The 25155-nt window shown below is 37.9% G+C and overlaps 1 protein-coding gene across 6 annotated transcripts in view; it reads right to left on the bottom strand.

Annotated features, from left to right (window-relative positions):
* The window catches only part of LOC121318323 (calcium-dependent secretion activator 2-like), a 182665-nt gene extending 157628 nt beyond the window's left edge, over positions 1 to 25037 (bottom strand). For 5 of the 6 annotated variants that reach the window (XM_041254845.1, XM_041254846.1, XM_041254847.1 and 2 more), the window contains exon 1: positions 23972 to 25037. In XM_041254845.1, coding sequence (XP_041110779.1) covers positions 23972 to 24295 — 324 coding nt within the window. In that variant the 5' untranslated portion in view covers positions 24296 to 25037. The remainder of the gene's footprint in view (positions 1 to 23971) is intronic. The other variant, XM_041254849.1, reaches the window with a different exon arrangement.
* Between the last annotated feature and the right edge of the window lie 118 nt (positions 25038 to 25155).

The following is a 25155-nucleotide window of genomic DNA, read 5'->3' as shown; positions in this document are numbered from 1 at the left end:
TACAAAAAAAGGCTAATTCAATCAGGAATCAAATTACAGGTGTCATCTGTGAACCTGAATGGGATCTGCATTTTACACTTTCTTTGCTGACGGCAGGCAGTGGAAGGTTCTGTCCTTGATCAGGTACTTTTCTACAATTTAGCTAACAGTCCTTAAAATAAGCATATTTACTACAGCATGTAACATGCAATTTTTCATATTGTCAGAACTGACTTGAATGTTACACTTGGATAAATGAATAAATAACAATAACTACATAAAAATAGACTTTTGTAAAAAAAAGCAGAACACTGACAATCATTCAAATAATACATATTATTTAATAATTTGGTTAAGGCTTTCATTTAAACAATTCACAATGTACTAATAAATTATATAAGCAACACAACAAATTCAACCACACACAGTTAGTCAACAACTATAAGTTAAATGTTTTTGTTGAATCATTAATAATGAAAATAATGATTTAAAAAATGGACTGATTGCTATGGTAGTATTATCAAGAATGGCTGATTCTAATTAATAAAAAGTGGTTTATGGCAGTGTTTTTTGTGCGGCCTGATTCGTACTTGCTGGCGATGTTTGAGTCCAGAAATGCTGCTTTGCAAAGTGGACCAATATGATCCGAAACAGCAATTGGAAGATTGTGCTCAACAATAAAGTTTACAAAACAAGTGTCTCTGCCTTTATCACTGCATTATCTTCACCTATACTCACCAAAATTCACGCACAGATTTATGATTTCCAATAGACTTGGCAAATTGTTGATGTTTTTTTGTACCTACATGAACGATGCAATTGTGACGTCTACCGTGTTTCACCAAGAAGTCAGTCCGGCAATATTCAAAGTAGGCATGCAAGTCAGAGATTTTACTTGTTTTAATAACAGGCCATTCTGTATGGTATTCCTGTCTATATTTCTGGCAAGACAGTCAACTTCTTTTAGACGGAGGAGAGTAGGACATTTTTTTATATCTGGCTGATGATGAAACTTGAACGATTGTATAAGGCAACTGTGCGGCAGTTTCTCTAGGACAGTTTCAATATGCCAAGCTATGGAGCCAATTGTGTATTTGAATGGTCTGTATGTATGTGTGCACGATATATTGTGTGGTCTCGTCTGTTGTCATACCGGTACATACTGTGGCGACACCAACGATAGCATCTTGTTGGGGTAATGCTATTATTAATGGTGACTGTCCATCATTCTGCATTCTTGCTTGGCTGTTATGTGCAGTTGCTATACTGGTAGTGAATGCGCAGACAAGATTTGCAAATTGCTAAAAAAAACTGCTATATTCCAATGTCTTGCAAATGCTTTGTGCCGTTTTGGAATATCTCTCATTTTGTGACTATTTTTTAGTGAGGCACTAATTTAGCGATGAGATTGCGTGAAGATCGAAGATCAGGCCCTCTGTATTTTTGGCTCACAAACATCATCCCAATTAAAGTCGCTACCGTCCTGACAAGAACTTATACTGTTGACAACTTTTCTAATTTAAATCAAATGCTCGCTTCGGCTGCCAAGTTTTTATTAATTTCTATAATATAATGAAGTGAATGGACATTACACCATATACTCCTTTATTCTGTTACCAAAAGGTATTTTGTCAGTTGTTTTTAAAAAGATCGCTCATTATGGAAAGACCTTGAATTTAAACTGCTAATGACCAGTGAGTCTCACTTCGACTGCCTAAAAAGCACTTCCCATGCCCAGCACCACTCTGCTACAAGCAGGTAAAGACGAGGTCAACAAATGAATTATATTTCTTTGGTAGGTCCACTGTATACTAAATAAACTCACTCTCAGTGAGTCTGTCAAAGCCACCACAGGTGTGGGTGACTGTCTTTAAAAGCCTGATACCTGCAAAAAACTTTAATCTTGTTAGCTGGGCTCCCATCTCTACATTCTCATTCCCATCATCAGTGGGAAGACTTCATATAAGTTAAGCTGTTTCTATCAAAGAGCCATACATCTCTGCCACATACACCTTTCACTTAAACAAGGTGCTCTCACCTCGTACAAGGTAAGATGGGTTTTAGGGTCACTCGTGGCAAACTATATTTCTTATTACTATCAGAGTATAATCAGAAAAACTAAATTGTTTATTTCACTCAGATATGTTGAAAAATGCAAGGAATCGTTAGTGACTTGGGAGAAGTAGCTGTATTATGTTGCTGTTGTCTCTTAATGCACTTTAAAACAACTAAAAATTAACAAATATTAGCCAGACCCATGAACTCTATTAACCTTATTTATTTGTAGGTAACAATTTTGCATATTACAGGGTTATAAAAAGTCCTATGTTATTTATTTATTTATTTTTGGAGTATGATTTGTTTGTTAAACTACAGCAGTATGGTACTGTCTTGTTTCACAATAAAACTACAGGACACACAAGACAAACATCGTGAGGTTTGCGCTGCTGACCCGAGCCAACCTGGGTACATGGTTTCACACTACGCAGGACTGTGACCCGGGCTGCCAGAAGCAGGGTGGGGACCCGGGTAGGAGTGCCAGTGTGAAAGGGGCTGGAGATGTTTCCTTCTTTAAGCACCTATAACTTAAGAACCTCTCAAAGATAAATTCAGAGAGGTGTCATTATTCAAACATGTCTCACTGTCTACAACCATACCACACTGGAGCCTGATCTCATCAGATCTCAGAAGCTAAGCCAGGTTGAGCCTGGTTTTACTTGGCTGAGGGGCCTCTAGAAAAGCAGGCGCTGAGCAGTGGTGCTGGTAACTCAGCAGGGGACAGTTTAAACATAGATTCCAATACAGGTCAATACAATTGTGACCTTTAACCCACTGCAGGACACCCTTGTAAATGAGACATTGTGTCTAAGTGGATCTTACAGGCTGTTGCACTCATTGCTGATTTCTTGATTGGTACCAATGAGACTGGCAGGCAGCCAAATTCTTCAACAAACTGAATTTCACATATGAAGAAAATGAGTTTAAAAATACCCTCAATTGGCAGTGTACTGAAACCATTTTGGATAACATAGACAGAAAACGAGTACAGGCTTATTTAAATTACATGCTAAAACCACCCAGAATTTAATTATCAGTAATCAATCATGCCTGTAGCTCTTACAAAGTTGCCATTGGCCTCTCGGTAGCCTCTCTGATCAGTGTTCTTCTTGCTCGGTCATCCAGATTGGAGGGACGGCTTGATCTAGGCAGGGTCTTGGTGGCGCCATACACCTTCCACTTCTTAATAATAGTCTTGACCGTGCTCCAAGGGATAGTCAAGGCCTTTGATATTTTTTTATACCCATCCCCTGCTCTGTGCCTTTCAACAACTTTGTTCCAGAGTTCTTTTGAAAGCGCCTTGGTGCTCACGGTTGAGTCTTTACTTTGAAATGCACTACCTACAAGAACTGCTTAATTTATCCTGAAATCACTTGAATCACTACAATTTAACACAGATGGAGGCCACTTAACTTGGTGTGTGATTTTGAAGGTGAATGGTTACACCTGAGCTAATTAGGATTGCTATTACAAGGGGGGTGGACATTAATCCAACCAAGCTATTTCAGTTTTTATTTTGAATTAATTTTCTACAAATTTCTAGAATATTTTTTTCACTTGGAAGTTGTGGGGTAGGATGTGTAAATAAATAAATGAATAAATAAATTGAACATTTTGAAAGGGGGTGTAGACTTTCTATAGGTACTGTATATATATGCTATAGTCAATGGGTTATAAGCATTTAATTGCAAAGTGTCAGAGGCCAAGTGTACATTCCCAATCTATGAAAGTGTCCTCTCAGCCACTGAAAGCGAAACTGCGGGGGCAGGGAGGGGGCAACGGAAATATGATTTTGCCCCCCCTGCCACCCCCCCCTTTTGGGAAGCGCCCCCCCTGCCACCCCTCCAACCCCCCCTTGGGGGGGACCAACTCTAAGTCTCTTTAAGGCATGTAAGAGGTATAGCTGTATATTAAAAAAATGGATCAGAGATTCCCTTTAACTTGAAAACTACATACAGTATTGTTCACGTAATTGATCTTTTTCTGCTTGATGAAAGAAAATGTCAGTTCTAGTACACATCCTCTGGATCCAGCCCTCAAAGCCCAGCCAGCCGGACCTAGAGGGGTATAGCCATCAAAACACAAGCTTATAAACACAGAAGAGTATAGCTGGAGATACACAGTTCTCAACTGCGTCAGTACCACAGTGATGTACAATTTGTAGAAACAGCATAGATCAAGGCTGGCCAACCAGCATTTCATTCATTTCTGCTACTTTTTTAAAAAGGTATTGTTGTTCGTGTACTGTTGCATGCTGTTAGTAGGTAAAATGAGTTACCTTTCACAGTATTGATTTATTCTTTATTTTATTACAGAAGTTTTGTAGAGGTGGTGCTTTAGCCCGTGAGCCCTGCGGGTAAAAGCAGAGCGCACAGCTTGTGGCAAAGTATGAATCCCAAGCTCCACGCATGACAGGATGCTTAACACCAACAGTTCAAACCAGTAATACATCTTAATCAGTGAGATCTTTGCAAACCTGGGAAATAAACGTGAAAACATATGTGGAGGGGCTCCAGGTAATTAAGCAAAGAGGGGTTTAAATTAATTATCCATTGATGACAGTGACAACAGGATAAATCAACAAGTGGGTGATTGATAAACCATATAACAACATTTGTCAATATACAAGAAACAATTAAAACCATTTTGAATGAGAAGCTGCTTACACCAAACTAGACACCTCCTTACAAGACACAAATCCTTTCAAAACACTAATTTTGCCAGCTGGTTTCTCCTATAAAATGAACATACATTAGTGATACACACAGTGGACCTAGATTTCCTGCAGCAGATACTTTGTACAGTACATGCTCTGCCTGGGATCCACTTTTTATATCATTACAACCAACCAGCATGGGACTGTTCTATGCCTTATATGCTGCACTGTCGAAACTATATCACACATCACGTGTTTAAGATGCTTTTTGCCTCATGATGTATCTTTACAAACATTAGAAACCTTATTAACCCCTCCCCCAGCTGACAAATAAAAACCCTATTTTTCCTGGAAATCCAGGTCTAGCCTACCACAGCAATATATTCACATTTCAAACAGATACTGGCCTCTGTGTATCATTGATTATTCTTTCGTATCTTGCCTTTTCGTAGGTTTTTGCGAATTCGTAGACAATGTCTTAAAGTAATTTTCACTTAGTTTCATCCCTGCTGCGGCAGTTTAGTTACGAAAGTTCGTCTTAAACTACTTTAGTATACAAATGTACGAATCTCATTATAATATTAAAGTTTCACGCTTACCCCTGATGTATGCTCATTTTGTCCTGATTTACTACTTCGGTTTGTGCCTGTTATTTTACGCATTCCTCTCACTGGCGTAGATTTAACTAGCTGTTCGTATGTGAAACTTCCTCTTTAAACGTTTTCCATTACTTTAAAATAAAGCACCATAAAATATAAAAGAAACCAAAATAATTATTATTAATACTTTATATTAGATAAAGATGGCAATACATACATGTTGTTTTGGTTTCTTTTATATGTTAAGGCGCTTTATTAATCAAGGGAAGCACAGAAACAAATCATTGCAGAGTTCTTTAATTAAACACAAACTGAAATCTTTTCTTCTCAGTAATTATGTAGTGCATAGACACCTGAAATATGCTGAAAAGTATTAGTGTAGTGTAGTGTAGCCTACTGTATGTACTGCACTTTTTTCCTTTACACAACTAAGATATACATAGACTCAAACAAAGGTTTTCTACGATATTCTTAAATGAACATGCTTTTGGGATATAAATTTTGAAGTGTGTTCTTAGAATTATGTTTTCGTTCCTGATTTGTAATGAATGCATTTGTACTGCGGGCTAGGTTTTGAGATGCGGTAGCAGGGCAGCAGGAGAGAAGCCCTGCACATGAAAAAGGGGCGTTTTTGTTTTTGTATTGTTTATTTATTTTAGAACAGGTTACCCCTCCGCCCGTGTTTAGTGTGTATTATTTTGTATCTGTTTTGTTTCATTTTTGTATTTATTAAAAAATATATATGAAGGCATAGCCATGCGTTGTTTTGTTATTGTGTTTCATTTAAATCTGTTCTAGCAGAGGCGAAGCTGGCAGCTCATCCTCTGCCAGTGGTAATTAAAAAAAACTTGTGCTGATTGTGGCCGAGGGGTAATGAGATAATTGACTGTTAACCCCTCGGCCACAGTAAATATAAACCTGCAGCGCTCTCAGTTTGGGGTGGGACTGCAGAGGAGAAGAACGACAGAATGAGAGCGAACAGTGAGTTTAAACAGAAACTACAGGATCAGTGAAAGCGATTGCTCAGCCTGACCCGAGTTTTGTTGTGTTTTATGTGTTCAAGATTTGTTTTTGTTTGAATATTTATTTTGCTCTGTGAGCAGTGTGTTTTTGTAAACCTTTTATTTAATTTGCGCTGTTTCAAAATAAAACAGCGCAAGCACCATTGCACCTACCTGCAGTGTCTCTGAATTCTTCTTGCATCTGGCCTGACGTCACTACTTAGCCATCCCTGTCACAAACACACGTGCAAATGTGTGTTATTGTTAATTTGTTTAGTTTTTTTAGGCAGTTAATTGTAAATTAGCGCCATCTGCCTATACTTGTTTCTGTGAGGAATAAAAACCTCACAGATCATTCATTCGAGACTGCTGATGAGAAGGAAGCAGGATGGTGTGTATCCTGCTTCACAGCAGTCACAAGTGCCAAACTGTGTGTCTTCATTTTACAGGTAAGCAGCTTAGCCGTCCTGTTTATTTAGTTAGGTTCCAGACATGGACAATTTCTTGGTGGATCCAGCTACCTAGAAAGTCAAATCATAGAGGAGAGCGACTGTCCTTCACTACTCCTGAGGAGGTCAATTCCTTTTTTGCTTAATGTTTTCAGGATACGATGGGGTCTATTGATTCCTCTGCGCGCAGGAGCCTGTGCTTCTCACCCCTTGATTCGGATGGAATGTCAGTAAGCATGAAATAACTTTGCTCCGGATTACAACTTTTCGCACGGTATTCACAGTATGGAAGTGGAAACATCTTACTCCAAAAATCACAAGCATCATCCCTATATCAACTGACTTTTTCAGAAATGGTGTTTGTGTGTAAACCAATATGGCCACCTGAAGCATTTCTTTAAAAACCTTTCAAAATCTTCGGTGAAATGTAAAACTAGCTTATAACTCCTTACTGTGCACATAGGATTATGGTTACTGTACAACACATTTAGGAACCCCTATATGTGCTATTCAAAAATGACCTTAATCGTGACCCTTGACCTCTCCTTAAGGTTAAATGTAAAATTAGCGTATAACTCCTTACAGTGTGTAGATAGGGTGATGGTTACTATGGTGTTTAATGTTATAAAGCATTGTGAGATAATTAACTAATACAGTATTTTGAATTGAAACTGCTCCATAAAACTGATCTTTTGCTGACACTTGTTCTGCAATGCTACAGCTTGCCACAATTTCCAATTAGTACTGAGCTTGGAAGCCGTAAAACTGCCTGGCAGTTCTAGTTATTATTATTCTCTGTATTAGCTTATTAAATGTGATTTTTATTATTTTTTATTGTAATGTCTCCCCCATTTCCCTATTCCCAAAGGGTGGGGAAAAGAAAAGCAAAATCAATAAAAAATAATTACAAAAAACAAAACTGCAACATTATCTGTAGTGGGGCATACCATGTGCTATACAATAGCAAGGTTGCATTCTGTGTCTCGGGATGCTGCAGTTCTCTTTCTCCTAGGGTCATGAAACTTGAATCTTGCCGGTGTCTCTAAATCAGTATCAATAAAGAATTGTGAATTTAAGTTAATTATGGACATTTATATTTGTTAATGAATTTTTTTATTACAATTTTCTAAAAATATAAGTAAGCAATAAGATGACAGAGGGCATAACTAGGCACTAAGAACCATTTGGGTAATGGGATTGTTACATCCAAACGGTCCATAATGCCTGGTAATGCCGATGTGGATGGTCTTTTTGCTTTTATACTTTAATGTTAGAATGCAATTGATTATAATTTTTATTTATTTCAACAGAATTTAGTACTCAGTCTAGAAAATATAGGCTAGTATTCCATTATAACATTACCTATGAGTGTCTCTATAAGACTAGTGTACAAAACAGCATTTTTATCATGGTATACTTTTATTTGAATAAAAACGATGTGCAAGAGGTCATTATTATTATTATTATTATTATTATTATTATTATTATTATTATTATTATTATTATTATTATTGATGATGATCCAGTAACTTTTAAGGTTTCTTTTACATCAATGACCAATCATGGACACTATTTGCCTGCTTTGTAAACCAGCGTTGGACAATAACTAGATTGTTGTAGAACTAACTGGATGATCTGTGTAGCAACAGCTTTAGTTTTGATCACGCAATCCAGGCATTTGGCAGAAACATACAGCTTTGAGTATTTTCCTACAAAGCAGGAAACACTGTGTTCCCTAGCCATTTCCTTTAATTGTTTGGCTGGAAGTCTGACAGGTCCAATATACACTTCCGTCAGGTTCCATTAGCTGGAGACAAATACTATCTGCAGCTTAATATTCATGCCGTGCTGCAGACTTCCTTCTGTTGAGTGTAAAATTAAAAACAATACCATAATGATAATGATTAAGACATCCAATAGGATTCCTGGCAAATAACCATTTTTAGCTAAGAAATCACTAGGCAATCAAATATATGCCTTTCATTCTGCCCTTACAGTAGGCAAAGCAGTTCCAGAGCATTCTTTCTCCTCACTTATTTAGTTCACTTATTACTTTTCTCTTTCATAAGGACAAAGAGCCAACACATACAGGACCTCAAGTCATCATTTCATGCAACCAATTTAACTTACTAAAATTGTGAAGTATTTGTCTAAGGAATGCAGTATTTTTAGACTCTCAATATCGCTGCCTTCCATTTGTATCGTGGACACAAAACAACAATAATATTCTACTTCCAGGGCATACCTAATAATAACTAAAATACCATTCCTAATAAAAAAAAAAAAAGTATTCTGTCAGGTCTATCAAACTTAGTAAAAAAAGCATTTACAATATTATTTTTATATCTGTGTAAGGATTTCTGCCTATGTATTGCCCTGACTTTGTAGCTCTGTTGCTTGGCACGTGGCCCAAAATACACCCATGTAGGGAGTAACTGGGTTTACATAACTCTGAGTGCAGCTGTGACCTCAGAGGGATGATAAAACCTTTGTTTCTGCTTGATAAGCTGTTTTGAACTTATGTACAAACCATAATCAAACCAATTAAAACTGGTTCTAACTTACTTTTGTCAGAAGTGACATGCTATAACTTTAGGTAAGTGTCACACAACACACAATAACACACTACTGGAACAGATACGCTTTTTCTGGTAACCAGGCACCTTGTGTGGGGCAGTGAACACATTGTTCCAGTTAAATGGCACAAGCTCTTATCGTTTCATCAGCCTTTGTTCCTTTCCATTTTGTGTCCCATTTAAATAGTAAACAAACAATTGAAACTGTCTGTAAACTTGGTGTGATTTTCCTGTTTAATGTAAGCTCTGAATCAACGCAGAGTTAATGAACTCTTAAAATTAAGCTGTAAATAGCTGGTGCACATCAGTAGTTTGCAATCACCAGGCCTGTCATTCAACCTTGTGATGTGTGGGTATAGCGCTATGCTGCCTGTGAGAATTGAGCATTGTTCTTAAATGTAACTTCTTGTTATCTGGGTTGCTGCTGAAATTGGTAAAGTGAAGAAGAAATGCAATATACACTTCCATCATGTTCCATTAGCTGAAGATACATACTATATTCTATGCTGTGCTGCAGACTGCCTTCAGGTGAGTGTAAAATTAAAAACAGTACCATAATAATGATTCAGACAAATGCCAATAGGATTCCTTGCAAATAACCATTTTTAGCTAAATCACTAGGCCAGTTGCCGGCAATTAAATTTGACGGGTGGCCAAATGACCCGTGGGCAGCCACAGATCGGGCCACTTGCAATGCCCTACCCTATAACTAGTAGATTTGCAGGCATTGTCGTTGCTGAAAACTGAATTAACAAAGCAAATCTGGAATCATTCTGGTCGCCTATATATGTCCAGAGAACTAGACGACCATGAAGAAGCTGCCTCTGTTTGTGCTCTCCATGCTCGGATCGACTTACACATGCGAAGCGGCTTATTCCACAATGAATACAATATTAAAAACAGAGGCATGAAACAGGCCGACACAAGAATCTTTGGAGGACTGCCTACGTATCGCCGTCACGTCTATCACACCTGATGTTCTAAAGCTGATCGCTGAAGGAAAGTGCCATTTTTCTCATTAAATTTGTCATAAAGCCATGAACTTTTAAATTTACTACTTTTGAAATTTGTTTTATGTTATTCTGCGTTCCTGTCTATGTAGGAAAGTGCCATGTGCCGTTGGTGTTTTGTAACTGAACTGTATTCCGTTAGTACCACCCACAAAGCATTTGACAGGCTGCACAAAATGTCAGTTTATCAGCCAAAATTGTTAGGTCCTTCTGGTTGTTAGCTCCGTTGGAAATTAACTGTATACTGTGGTTACTTAGTAAAGCCCTGTCATGCAGCAGTGAACCTATGGTGCATGTCGAGTGATTTTTGAAAAATAATGATAGTAAACGGGGTATGATATTAAGTGGGTGATATAAAATGGGTTAATCTGTACTTTGGAATCGATTTTGCAAAACACTTAATTTTCTGCTTACTCGCAAGAAATGAAGGTCATTGACATGACAGCCGCCTTACGGTAATATTAAAATGAAGTTCCGCGGGTCAGATGACACATGTCTGCGGGCCTACCACTGCACTAGGCCATCAAATATATGCCTTTCATTCTGCCCTTACAGTAAGTAGAGCACTTCCAGAGCATTCTTTCTCCCCACTTATTAAGTTCACTTATTACATTTCTCTTTAACAAGGACAAAGCGCCAACACATACAGGACAAGTCATTATTTCAGGCAACCAATTTAACTTGCTAAAATTGTGAAGCATTTGTCTGAAAATGCAGTATTTTTAAACCCTCAATATGCCTCCTTTCATTTGTACTGTGGACACAAAACAACAGCAATATTCCAGAGTATACCTAAAGAATAAAATACAATTCCTAACACAATCAGTATTCTGTCAGGTCTATCAAACTTAGGAAAAAAAAAAAAAAAAGCACTTATTTATGATATTATTTTTATATCTGGGTAAACCTGATCACAATAGCCACCTCTACAGATGCGCTTCCACCGGCACAAATATTCCAGATCAAGAGGATAAGAGGATGGATTCCGGTCACTTTTTGCTAGTGTAAACGCTACTGATTACATTCCATCCTCGTATCCTCTAAAATGTTGAGTTCGTATTCCGGACTGAGAGGAAAAGAGGACAGATTCTGGTCATTATTTTTTTTCAGTGTTAACCCGCTGAGGATGTGTTCTGGAAAGACTGCAGAATTCCAACTCATAGCATCTAAAGAAGTAAGTGTAACACATTTCTATATTTTTTATATTAAGTGTTGAGAATATGTTTGATATATCAATTAACAGTGGTGGCTGCATGTTTTGGGGTTTTTTTTTTTGGTTATGTAGTTTGCATTTTTCAATGTGTAGCAATTACTGGCTAAACCTAATTGCTTTGTGGCATTACAGATTTCGGAAATAATGTCTGAAGGACACTTGTGCATTTTCACTGATGAAGAAAGCAGGGTTTTAATATCTATCTGGAGAGAAGAGAGGATCCAAACGAGCACTAAATGGGCAGCAGAAAAATCTGTCACTACAGCAGGGCATTTGATCCCCCCCCCCCCCAAAGTATGCATGCTGAGAATCTGCTCCTATGAGCCCCCGCTGCTTCAAGCAAGTGTAAACACACTGTTCCGGAACAGACTGTCCCAGAATCTTATCCGAAAGATTCCGGAACGCTAGTGTAAACGCACCTAGAGTCAATCCAGTCTGCCTGATGTGTTTCTGGGATTAAAGGAGTTTATTATTTAGACCTGCTGTGACAGACAGGACTGGAGCAGCTTAATATGTACCCAGCAATGGCCAATGGTAGTCAGTGACTTCTCTGGTTGAGGTATTGTTCTCTATAAGTGTCTACTTAACTACTAAATCCTTGTCACTTTCCTGGCAGCCAAATTTAAATTCATATTTTGTAAGATTCTGTTATTCATATCCTGGCTTGGCATTCACAAGTACTTCTGAACAGTGTGAGGTGAATATATTATTGCAACATCTGTGCTTGAACATACTTACAGTGGCTTGCAAAGTACTGACCCCCCTTGGCATTTTTCCTATTTTGTTGCATTACAACCTGGAATTAAAATTGATTTTTATTTGGATTTCATGTAATGGACATACACAAAATAGTCCAAATTGGTGAAGTGAAATGAAAAAAATAACTTGTTTAAAAAAATTCTAAAAAATAAATAATGGAAAAGTGGTGCGTGCATATGTATTCACCCCCTTTGCTATTAAGCCTCTAAATAAGATCTGGTGCAACCAATTACCTTCAGAAGTCACATAATTAGTTAAATAAAATCCACCTGTGTGCAATCTAAGTGTCACATGATCTGTCACATGATCTCAGTATATATACACCTGTTCTGAAAGGCCCCAGAGTCTGCAACACCACTAAGCAAGGAGCACCACCAAGCAAGCGGCACCATGAAGACCAAGGAGCTCTCCAAACAGGTCAGGGACAAAGTTGTGGAGAAGTACAGATCAGGGTTGGGTTATAAAAAAATATCCGAAACTTTGAACATCCCACGGAGCACCATTAAAGCAATTATTAAAAAATGGAAAGAATATGGCACCACAACAAACCTGGCAAGAGAGGGCCGCTCACCAAAACTCACGGAGCAGGCAAGGAGGGCATTAATCAGAGAGGCAACAAAGAGACCAAAGATAACCCTGAAGGAGCTGCAAAGCTCCATAGCGGAGATTAGAGTATCTGTCCATAGGACCACTTTAAGCCGTACACTCCACAGAGCTGGGCTTTACAGAAGAGTGGCCAGAAAAAAGCCATTGCTTAAAGAAAAAAATAAGCAAACGCGTTTGGTGTTCGCCAAAAGGCATGTGGGAGACTCCCCAAACATATGGAAGAAGGTACTCTGGTCAGATGAGACTAAAATTTAGCTTTTTGGCCATCAAGAAAAATGCTAGGTCTGGCACAAACCCAACACCTCTCATCACCCCGAGAACACCATCCCCACAGTGAAGCATGGTGGTGGCAGCATCATGCTGTGGGGATGTTTTTCATCGGCAGGGACTGGGAAACTGGTCAGAATTGAAGGAATGATGGATGGCGCTAAATACAGGGAAATTCTTGAGGGAAACCTGTTTCAGTCTTCCAGAGATTTGAGACTGGGACGGAGGTTCACCTTCCAGCAGGACAATGACCCTAAGCATACCGCTAAAGCAACACTCGAGTGGTTTAAGGGGAAACATTTAAATGTCTTGGAATGGCCTAGTCAAAGCCCAGACCTCAATCCATTTGAGAATCTGTGGTATGACTTAAAGATTGCTGTACACCAGCGGAACCCATCCAACTGGAGCTGGAGCAGTTTTGCCTTGAAGAATGGGCAAAAATGCCAGTGGCTAGATATGCCAAGCTTATAGCTACATACCCCAAGAGACTTTCAGCTGTAATTGCTGCAAAAGGTAGCTCTACAAAGTATTGACTTTGGGGGGGTGAATACTTATGCACGCTCAAGTTTTCTGTTTTTTTTTCTTATTTCTTGTTTGTTTCACAATAAAAAATATTTTGCATCTTCAAAGTGGTAGGCATGTTGTGTAAATCAGATGATACAAACCCCCCAAAAAATCAATTTTAATTGCAGGTTGTAAGGCAACAAAATAGGAAAAATGCCAAGGGGGGTCAATACTTTCGCAAGCCACTGTAATTGTCATGTTTCTGCAGTATGGGACTATTGGTGTTTTCTCTTGTTTTCGCTAAGATTGATATACTTCTGATGCAAGTCGTATCTAGGGATGTTTCCTGAATGAATTGCTACTTCCTATGAGATTTTATTTGAGTTCTGTTAAATTATAAGCCACACTGGCACGCCTTTCCAATGTCCCCAATGCAGCAATCCTACAGGGCCACTATGAACTTCAATAATAAAACACTTTCGACAAGCATTCACATTTTCTTTCTAAGAGCAGAAAAGACAGGAGAAGACACTGTTGTTGATACCACATCAATCAACCATTTTATTTTAGAAAGCACATCGGAACAACTGTTAACAACTCACAAAAAATAATGAAACAAATACAGACCGTAGTGGCTCCTTACTTTAATAAGCAGGGAGGCTAAACAACAAAATCTGCTTGTACTACTTATACACTTTTTTTTTTTTTCCAAAATGCACCTGTAGATGTTGCTATAGTGATAATAATCAGACATGCAGCAAGCCTTTGTATAGATACACCATAATAATATAAATGGATGCCTGTTTGTATATATATTAGCATAACAACCCCCGATACAGTCAACTTTCAATCGATAAAGCTCTTGAGATAAACCACAAAGAATTAGACATACTGGATCTCAATAATGACACCAATACTACAGTATATTAGTTAAGCAAACAAGATGTACCCTAAAGCAGAAGACTTAGTGCTTAAAAGTTAAGCTTTACCAAAAAAATTAAACTATGATATGCATGTACAATTATGTAATGTTAAAACACATCTTAATTATCAGCTGTATTTATCATTTGTTATTTGTAAATCTTTAAAGCAGCCATAACGACAGTGGGACCATCATTAAAATGACTCCTAGGCTAAGTTCAGTCTAGGAAAGTCAAGGGACCAGTATTATGGAGACAGATATAGATATCTGAGGATTTGACATTTCACATGCATTTATGGTGAATGTCAGGATCAGTTGGGTTATAATGTAAATTATGGATACATTTCATAATTAATGGTTTGTACTCCACATATCTGTTGAATATCCCCATTTTTGTCCAGGTTTTGACAGCTGTCAGAGACAGTAAGGCTTACAAGCAGCTGATATCAAATCATGGCTTCTGTGCAATTACTTAGCAGCAAGAGTTGTCAAGATATATTCTGTGAAGTGTTAAAATTACAGATTAGTAAAAGGTTCACCACCAGAGGCTAACAAGACAAATCAAATAAACAGTAATGTGTTTTTTACACAAGAGTCACTGCTTGGCAGTAACCAATTTTATAAATACAACAGAGGATGCCCTTAACCAGCAGCATACTGTCACACAACACAATTTTGACGTATGTCTCTGTTGAAGTGAGCTCTATGGACAAATACTCCATCATACGATTGTTTTAACAATCCATTTTTTGGTCTTAAAACAAAGCTATACGAATATCAATGGTTAGAGGAGTATTTTAAGGACTTGAAATGCTACATTTCTTGAGCGGCTTCCAAATACAAGGCGTTACATTTCATGTCCACAGAAGGAAGTATACTGACAACATTGAAGTCTTAAATCAATCAGTACAGACTGATAGCGTAGACTCTTTCAAATTGTTTTGCAAAGCTCGTCTAATGTGCCAGATTCTGTGGAATGTGTGTAGATTGTAGGGTATGGACATCCAAACGTTTAAAGAAACAAGCTGATCTCTAGATGTAAAATGTAAAGTGTGACACTGTGACAGACAGCAAATGAATCTTAGTCAACAATCTCCCTCTCGACCTGTGGGGGCGCTGTATAACACGAACAGTGTGCTCCAAACTGGATGGTTTGACAGTTCATTCCAGGGTCAGTCAGAAGCCAGCCATTCAGGATGGAGTCGGAGTCACAATACCAGAAGTCATGGATTGGAGGATAAGTGATTGCACTAGCTATCGAAGTGGGCATGACTATGGTATTTCAGGGGATGTGATGAAGCAGTCTGTTCCTTTGTTATTGTTACTGCAAGGACCTGTAAAGGTCCATTACTGAGTGTAAATGTACCATGAGTGTTTTGTGTTTTGTTTGTTTGTTATTCTGACTAATTGTCATTGTTAGATGATTAACACTAACCGGGAGGCATCGCTACAAGCCAGCAACAATTGTTGTCTTGCACCACACCTACAGAAAGAGCACTCACTGCCTGGAGAAGTGACTGTGTCTGTGTTGTGTGTTATGATTAGTGTCTTATTATTTCGGGACTGAAACCCTTGTTTTGTTCGATACGCATGGCTGTATAGAGCCAGTACTCAATACATACCTTCAGTATACCTCCAGATATTGTAACAATAGGCTGACCCAGTTATTTATCTCTCCCTAAAGCTACTCAACATACAGTGCACAGGGGTCTTACACATCCTTTAGCGATAACCAAAAACCAACACAATGTAAACATCTTCTATTAATTGCGTGGGTGACTGACAGCTAACACGAAGCTATGACGCGTGTGCAAAATCCCGCCGAGCACACACAGGTCTCCCTGGCCAGCTCTGCAGGCTGGTGCACAAGTCCCTAAACCAGCTGCTATGGCCTCCTGCAATGCCCAGTTGCAAGCCCAATTAAGGGTACACTGGCATATTTTGACTAGCACCCTAATGACCATAAATACCTGTTACAATAATGATCAAAATCTATATAAAAAGATAACAAAAATGATTGTTTCATCACAAAAACCCCACATAAAAACAAATACATTGTGGTATTGTGAAATGTGAATGTCCTGTTTGAATACTGTGACTCCATGCAAACGGAGGAGAATATGAAAGCTAGTCAGTTTGCATAGGATGATATGAATACTCACACTTGACTGAAAAATATTATTTGGTCTTCAATGATCGGGGAAGCAAAACAGCCATATTAAGATAGAGGTGAAGGTAACCAGTACGTTTGCCAAGGTGTTTATATAATCCTGCCAGGACTATCAATAATATGAAAAGGTAGATCACTATGGCCAAAGTTTGGCATACAGAAATAGTATTCTGATGCTCTCAAAATCCAGATCAGATTTCATCACAAATGATTAGGCAATTTTCTAGATGCACTCATTAGAAGGCATCCCATTATACAGGGGAGCAGGTTATAAGGTGGGTCAAATGTGGCTGGCACTTGTATTCTCATAATAAGGTAGAACATAAATGGCATGGCCTACTGCTAAAGCCCTCGACTATGTGTAAAAATGTTGTGACATACAGAAGAAAACAAAATGGTCCCCAGGTATACTCTACTACAGTGGTTGTCAAACTTTTTTGTTTGCGCACCTCACAACAAACAGTATAGCTGACAGGAAAATAAGCACTACAAAAAAAAATCACTATAATATTAAGAATAACTGCAGACTTACCTTTCTTTATTTTAATGCAATGGGTGGGCCTGTTTCTATGAGCAAAGGTGTTTTAAAATTTGAGTTTTAAATAACAGTTTTAATTGACTTTTCATAACATAAATCTACCAAGAGGGTAGTTAATTGATAATTACAGCAGTAATTGATTTATGTGAATTAATAATCTGTGAAGTTACATCCATGAGGTACCAGCACAGTCAGAGCTACAAATCTCCAGCTATATTCTTTATTTAGATAACTGGCTTTTTATTTCCTGGCATCTCATTGGCTAGTACCCTTGGAACAGGGCTACTTTAACCTTCAATACACGACCCAGGAAATAAAAGGTACCGTTTCATCTGGACAGATATCCTTGTGCCACCTGCTCAAGAAACCACCACCAGAAGAAAAAAAAAATGTCCGACAACATTTCTTTCAGTTGTGAACTTAACCCAGAAGATACCGTGAAGAGAATGTTCCCACCGGCAAACAACTCACAAATGCCACCAGAGAAGAACAAAATATGAACAAACGGTAACTAAAAGATTTGTAACAATAGATGACAGGCAGCTAGACCTGATATAGACGGAGCGTGAAGAAACAGACGCACAAAAAAACAACAAGTGGGCTATCACAGTATTTAAACAGTGGGCTGGGCACAATAACATCACTGCTGACTGGCACAATGACACTGACACTTAAAATAATCACCTTCGTAAATTTTTCACAAAGGTCAGAATAGCCGCAGGAGAAAACTTCTCTGTGGCCAGCTACTGTTCTCTGCGCGTGCCTTTACTGTAAACAGCCACCTCACAAGTCCTCAGACCGGCTGACAGCTCAACATACACACTGGCCCCAGTTTCAACCCAAGCAACTGCACATTTAACTGTCATTAAACCCACAACAAATAACTGTCTTTACCAAACCCATAAGACAGGGTTTTGTTTGAAGACAACTTTTTTCTTGTTTTGAAAAAAAAAAAATAAAACTTCTACATTCAAGTTTTAAATCACAAAACTTGTTTTTGTCTTTTTTTCATAAAAGTTTCCCATTTTCTAACTACAACAGACCCTCCAGTGGGTGGGTATGGCCTCATTCCGCCCCCTGGGCAGTCCAGTATTGCCCAATACCGCCCACCCTGTTGGGTCTTATTGCTTACTTATAAAACGGAAGGTTTGGATGCTGCACGCTGATTGGCTGTTGAGGATTGTTTTTCCGTGCAGCTAAATAGTACAATACATGGCGATACAATACAATACATGGTCAAACTTATTTGACGAAGCACAGCTCAATTAATACATTATCAATAAACAATATATTAAACTTACCTATGCACATTGTTGAGAGAGGTATTTTAATGTTTTTAAAAATCTTTGGAGGCATAAGTAGACAAGTGGCTAGAATTACAAGCAGATCTTTTATTTTTTTCAACTGATGTTTCATCAGTTGAAAAAAAATAAAAGATCTAAGATCTAACAAGACAACAACTTAATGAAATCGAAGGAAACTAAAATGGCTTGGGCAGCTGGTGTTTTTATTGATTGGAGGAAACATAAAGAAATGGTAATCGACTTAAAAACGGTTTGTCTTGAAAATGTAAAGGCTCTGTTACAATAATTCTATGCTTCAGTGCGTAATTCGGCTGGTCAAAGTGTCCTCAATTTTTTTACTTTAGTTTCCGTGCTGGTCTCAATCGCTCTGTAAACAGTGCTGACACAAACCGCAATAGACAGTCTGTTAGTGACCAAGCATTTAAAAATGCCAATAATGTCTTTTGTATTACCTTCTCCGGGTCAACTTTGTCTTTGCCTCCTTTTCTGTAGCTGTTCATTATCAACAAAAATAAATGATTGGCATTTTTTAAATGCTTGGTCACTAACAAGGCTAACATTGCAGTTTATGTCTGCTCTGTTTACAGAGCAATCGAGACCAGCACAGGGTATTCATTCATTTTAATTAATTACAATAAATGGAAACCTCCAGTTTGATGTTTACACCAAATAAAACCTTGTTTGAGGGACTTTCTCCAAAGTGGAAGGACATATAATAAATGTGTTCATTTTTTTTTTTTTTTTATATATATATATATATATATATATATATATATATATATATATATATATATATATATATATATATATATATATATATTTTTTTTTTTTATTGTATCCATTTTATAAGCGGGATACACACCAGGGCTTGTGCATTTACATACGTCTTTGTTGACTGAAGGTAATCGGCTTCGCTTCATGCCTCCAACCCAACTACAGCCGTATGCTAATGCAACACAAGGCACGCCCTGTCGAGTGTTGTCCCTTACTTTGCAAGCTGCTGTGTTGTGTGCACATAAGCACAATAAATTAAAACTCCCTAGTAAAGAATACATTTTAGACACTCCAAAACTATATATGAAGGAGAGTTTAGACCTTTTTTTAACTTGGAGATATTCTCCATATATGCATTTTCTTTATGCTTTTAAGGTCTTTTGGGTTTGCAACAGGATCTATTAATTATGCTGCCGCTTCCTTTTCGTAATTATGTAACCTTTCCACGGACCACCTGAAGGGAGCCGGCAGACCACAGATTGAAAACCACTCCTTTAATGATTCATCACCTATGGAGAGACTACAGCTCTGCAAGCTTGTAATTTGCATGGTGACTTACTTGCAAATCAGATCATATTCTGAATTGCAGTCTTTTTGCTTCAGGGTGCTTCAACTACTCAATGATAACATTATGCACTGTTAGAATCACAGCATGCAGCAAAGTATGCTCAACAAGCAAAACAAGTTCTTGAGTTTCAAAACCAGACTGAAAAAAAAGCATGTAAGCAATTTCAAATATTGGCTCCTTTACAGTAAAAGCCAGTAAAAAATATAATAGAACTAATTGAAAACATATATTCATTGATTGAAAAGCATTACACGGTAACTAAGTTGCATTATAAAGTCAAAACAAAATCCAAGATTAACAGCCAAGGACTTAAAGAAAGGTTTAGATGAATCAGGCATAATAGTGCACGAAACAACTGTACAGACGCATCTGAACACAGAAGAGGATTGTATGCATGCAGACCTCACTGAAAACCTCTTTTGAACAAAACTTAAATCAAACTGTCTAAAATTTGCCAAATAATATGAACAAGAATCTGAAACATTCTTCAACAAAATTCTCTGTTCCAATGATACTAAAATATAACTTTCCCCCAAAATGGACCGCAGTATGTTTAGAAAAAAAAGGTAAAGCCTTCAATGAAGAAAACATTGTACCTACATCTGAACATGGAAGTGGTTCGATCATTATATAGGGGTGTTTTAGCAGTTCAGGGACTGGAGACATTCATGTGATTGACGATTGAATTAATGCAGTCACATATCAAACATTAATGATACCAGGAAGCCACTTGTAGGCTGATTAGCAGACAATTTATCTTCCAACATGACAGAGACCCAAAGCATTGGGTACCATACCTGGGCTTTACAATGCTTTCACCATGCTTTACATGTTGCAATGATGAGAAAATTACCATATGTAGGGTGCCAATACCTTTGTCTGTCACACACATATATATATATATATATATATATATATATATATATATATATATATATATATATATATCGGGAATATATAGCTTTGTATAAAATATATATAGGGAGCGTTAAACCTCAATGTTCTGTTGGATGTTGGGAGACAAACAGGTTGTCTGAAATAATGAGGTACCCGATTTAAAAAAAAAAAAAAAACACTGACGTCTTAAATCAAATCATAGCATGGACTGTGCCAGACTGCCTCGTGCAATTCACAGCGTCACACTAAATTGGTTATTATTGGGTGACATACGTTGTACAGCATGACGGTGTCTGTATTAGTGAGGGACTACTGAATGTGTGTCGATATATGTACAAAGGTTTGCCAACAATTTAAATAAATGACTGAAATTATTTAGTTATTTATTTAATCATTTAAACCTTTTGTGGACATCCAATTTTTTTCATATATATATATATATGCAGTGCAGGCCGTTTATAAGAATCACATCCGTGCCGGACGATTTGATTCTTATAAGCAGTTGATTCTTAAAAGCAGATCGATATGATTACAATTAGCAGAAGCGCCTCCACGCATCAGCAGTTTAAATACAGTATACAACTGTCAATGGTGTTCTACCACTGAGGACAATATATTAAAACAATCAAAACAAGTCCTTGTGGGTAAGCAGCTTGTTATATGATCACGAGTATGCTTACTCACGGCTGCAAAATCCTATTTTACTACAGTATACTTCCGACGTGATCATCTCATGAGAGTGCCTACCTTAACTGGTGTTATGTGTAATGTGCTTTGAATTAAAATTACATTACAGTATAGTATTTTACTGTCATGACTACCACTGCATTTAGGCATCTGTGTCTTGCTTTTTTTTTCAGTTGCGATGCAAATCTCAGTTTTTCATGAAGCAGAGATGCAAAGAAAAAAAAAGCTCTGCAATCTACAGTGCACACAATACAAAAATGTTATTTTTTTCAGTGGTTTTTAGAGTACTTTTAATTTAAAGACTTTGACATTTAAGGAGCTACCTTATCTTTCAGCAAGGATTAACTGACTGGCTAGAAACCAACCTTGAATCTACATGACTCTTACTGCAGGTCAGCAAATGAGAAACCAGAGAAACACACGTTTCACTACAGACAGCAGCCTTATGAACACATTGGTATAGTAACATTCTCTCTAAGGGGATAGCTCCAAATATTTACAGTTCCTTGGTGTTTTTATGCCAGACTGGCCCCAGGTAGTTGATGAGGATCTTCTCTGCCTGAATGTCTGGGCACTACTTTTGTTTTAACTTCTTTTTCTGTATCCCTGCCAGCAAGAACATAAATCTCACAGCAGACAATTACAATGCCTTCTTATGAAGTAATTGGTCACATCTACACACAGGCAGAAAGTTTCCTCCCCTAGATTCAAGTTCTTTCATTAACTTGTGATAAAGAATATCCTAACCAACGTTCATCCCAATCAGATCAGTGGTTCTGCAGAACTGGAATACGTGGCTCAAGTACAAGCAACTCCACTATTTCCCTGTTGCCTTGGATATGCATACCCAGCGAGTATAATAATGATAGCGCCGCTTTCCCCTTAACATACCAGCCTGACTCAATTGAGAATGATTCATTTATATGAAGGACTGGACTTCAAATCCAGTTTTCAATTTAAACATCACGTAGAGCACAGATAGAGGGTGCACTGAATTAAAGAAAATTTAACGGAACCTTCCTTTTTTATCTTATGAATGACTATTTGAATTCTACTGAAATGCAATTCTTTAGGCTATTTTAACAAATCCTAAAGAATTGTAGCTGTCCCTCATTATCCTTGAATGCTGTAACACAGATGCTAAATTTCACTTGCCTCAGCTCAAGTACTCTTTGGAAATGTGACCAAACTTTGGTGATCAACAGAATGTAATCCATAAATATAATAAAAGCCCTTGTCTGTTTTATCCTTATAGGTCAACAACAAAGGAGCACGGACAGGTAGATTGTGCAGAATCAGCAGCATGGGTGATGCATGAATTGTATACATTTAAGTACCAAATACGACATAATAACTAGGAAATGATCACTGCCCTGCATAAAGTTCAATATAATAATGTTCCTTTCATGCAAAAGTATTTTAAAATTGGCCATAATTAGTGACTAATCAATTGTTTTCATGTATACTGTACTGAGAGCTTACCAGCAGTCTCAGGGTGCAACAGTGAAAAGGGGTCCCAGTCTTTGAAACTGTAGCAAAGTAAATATAGTACAAAGAAGGTTTGTTTCATATCCAGGGTTTCCACTGAGGAATTATGCACACCCCCTAAACAATACTATGTAAACAGGTTGTTCACCAAAATAAAGTTCCAACACTTTGCATATTATCTCCAGGGCTTCAGCTTTATTTAAATTATTTCTCAGAGCTTTTGTGAACATTATATTTGACTCTTTATGGAGGCTTCTCTCTGTTTTTCTTTTTTAATAAGCTTAAGTGTTGAAAAATGTTCATTTGAAAAGTTTTCCAATGCTCATTCAAGCTTACCTGGTAATGTACGTTTTCCTTAGGGGCAGGATATTTTTATACTGTAACGCAAATATTAGGGGAATGGTTTTGCATGTGGGTTTACCAAGTATATGTAGCTGAAGGATAAAAAACATCTTAGTGTCAGCGGGTGTCAGAATGTACAGATTGTATCAGTGCCACCGTCACGTGTACTGGTACACAAACATAAGCATCAGGTTTTCTCAAACAACATCTGTGCTGTAACCGAACATTTAGTACTGAAGTTTATTCAGTCTGAATAACTATTCATGAACAGGAGTTTTCCCTGACAGACAGACAGACACACAGACACGCACTCTGTTGTCTATTTCCTCTTACGCAATTTACATTTTTTAAATGCCACCTTTACGTGTCCTCTACCATTTGCATTACTTTAAATGACAGCAAAGTAACTTTCAGTCCACAAAGTTATGTGTTCTAGCTGCAGATCTGCCGCACCTGTTGTTGCGTGAAAAGTCCCTCTGATGTGCAAAAAATAAGATAACCTGTCAGCGACTTCATCTCACAACAGACATAGAAAACAAGCGTCAGTAAATTGATCAATACACACATGTATCACGCTTGGTCATTATACAGTGCGTCTACATACCTTTTGCTGCCTTCTGGACATATCTGTAGGTTGCTTGGCATTAAAAGGATATGCTATGCACCTTAGCACAAACACATATATCTGTAGCCGTGTCCTCCTTTCATCCTCTTCTCTCTGTAACCGGTCTTGGTCTTCCTTCTCTTTCTCGCTGATGATAGAGGGACTTGGGCTTGCAGGTCTAGCGGTACCTGATCGCCTTTCATTCCTTGAATCTCGCCCCGGTGCAGGCAGGGACCTCTGGGAGACGGCCAGTAGGGCGTCTCGTCGGTCTTCTTCCAGGACCTCATCACCAGACTCCTCTTCGCTTGAAGATGGGTCCAGCATTTTAATCGCTGATCTGAACTACTGAGACAAAAAAATCAACAGGCGCTCCAGTTTTTGGAGATATGCTTTTTTGTACACGTCGCTTTAAAACTGAATGTTTCCTAACAATGATCGAGAGGGGCGGAGTTTGGAAAGAGGCTAGTCGGTTTCCCTGGGAGGTTTGCTCAAAAATGATCCTGTCAAGGTTGATGTAATGTAAGCAGATCACGGCTTGGAGAAAACGTAAGGGATGCAGGGAGCACAGGTGGGCAACCTGGAACACTCAACAACACGCAACACGTGGGACGCAATTTGCTTCCTTAAGGGGACCTTGCACTAATAAGTTTTTCGTTTCACTCTTATTTTCTTAGGGTACTTTATAACATGAGAATGCCTTTACATGTTTATGCCTGCATGTCTTTAATGATTTTTAGAGGGAAATGTTATTTTAATCCCCCGTTTCCTGGAATATAGAACAGCCCCCGTAATTGATTTTTAGATTCTTGGAAGCAGTACTATTTTTCTAGTCGGTCATCCGCATTCCTTCGAGGCTGTACAAACCATCCTCAAGAGGGCACTTCCTTGTAACCTGGGACACAAGCTGTGGCAGTCAGAGTCGAGTGTATTTTGTTCACAGCTTCGATTGTTATTAACTGCATTAAAATTAAACTATAACATATCAGCGACCATATGAGCTTGTAGAGCTCTGTCTGTTGAACAGACCGTTGTTCTTTCACATTGTGCACTAAAATAAACAAATTAAATGTAGTATGGGCCGTACTGCGGTACCTGAAAACAGTGCAGCGCCATGCCGCTATATATATATATATATATATATATATATATATATATATATATATATATATATATATATATATATA

This window comes from Polyodon spathula, chromosome 7 (genome assembly GCF_017654505.1).
Source record: "Polyodon spathula isolate WHYD16114869_AA chromosome 7, ASM1765450v1, whole genome shotgun sequence".
In the NCBI taxonomy this organism is placed as follows: Eukaryota; Metazoa; Chordata; class Actinopteri; order Acipenseriformes; family Polyodontidae; genus Polyodon; species Polyodon spathula.
The sequence above is the reverse complement of the archived record's forward strand: the minus strand, read 5'-3'. Positions and strand labels throughout refer to the sequence as shown.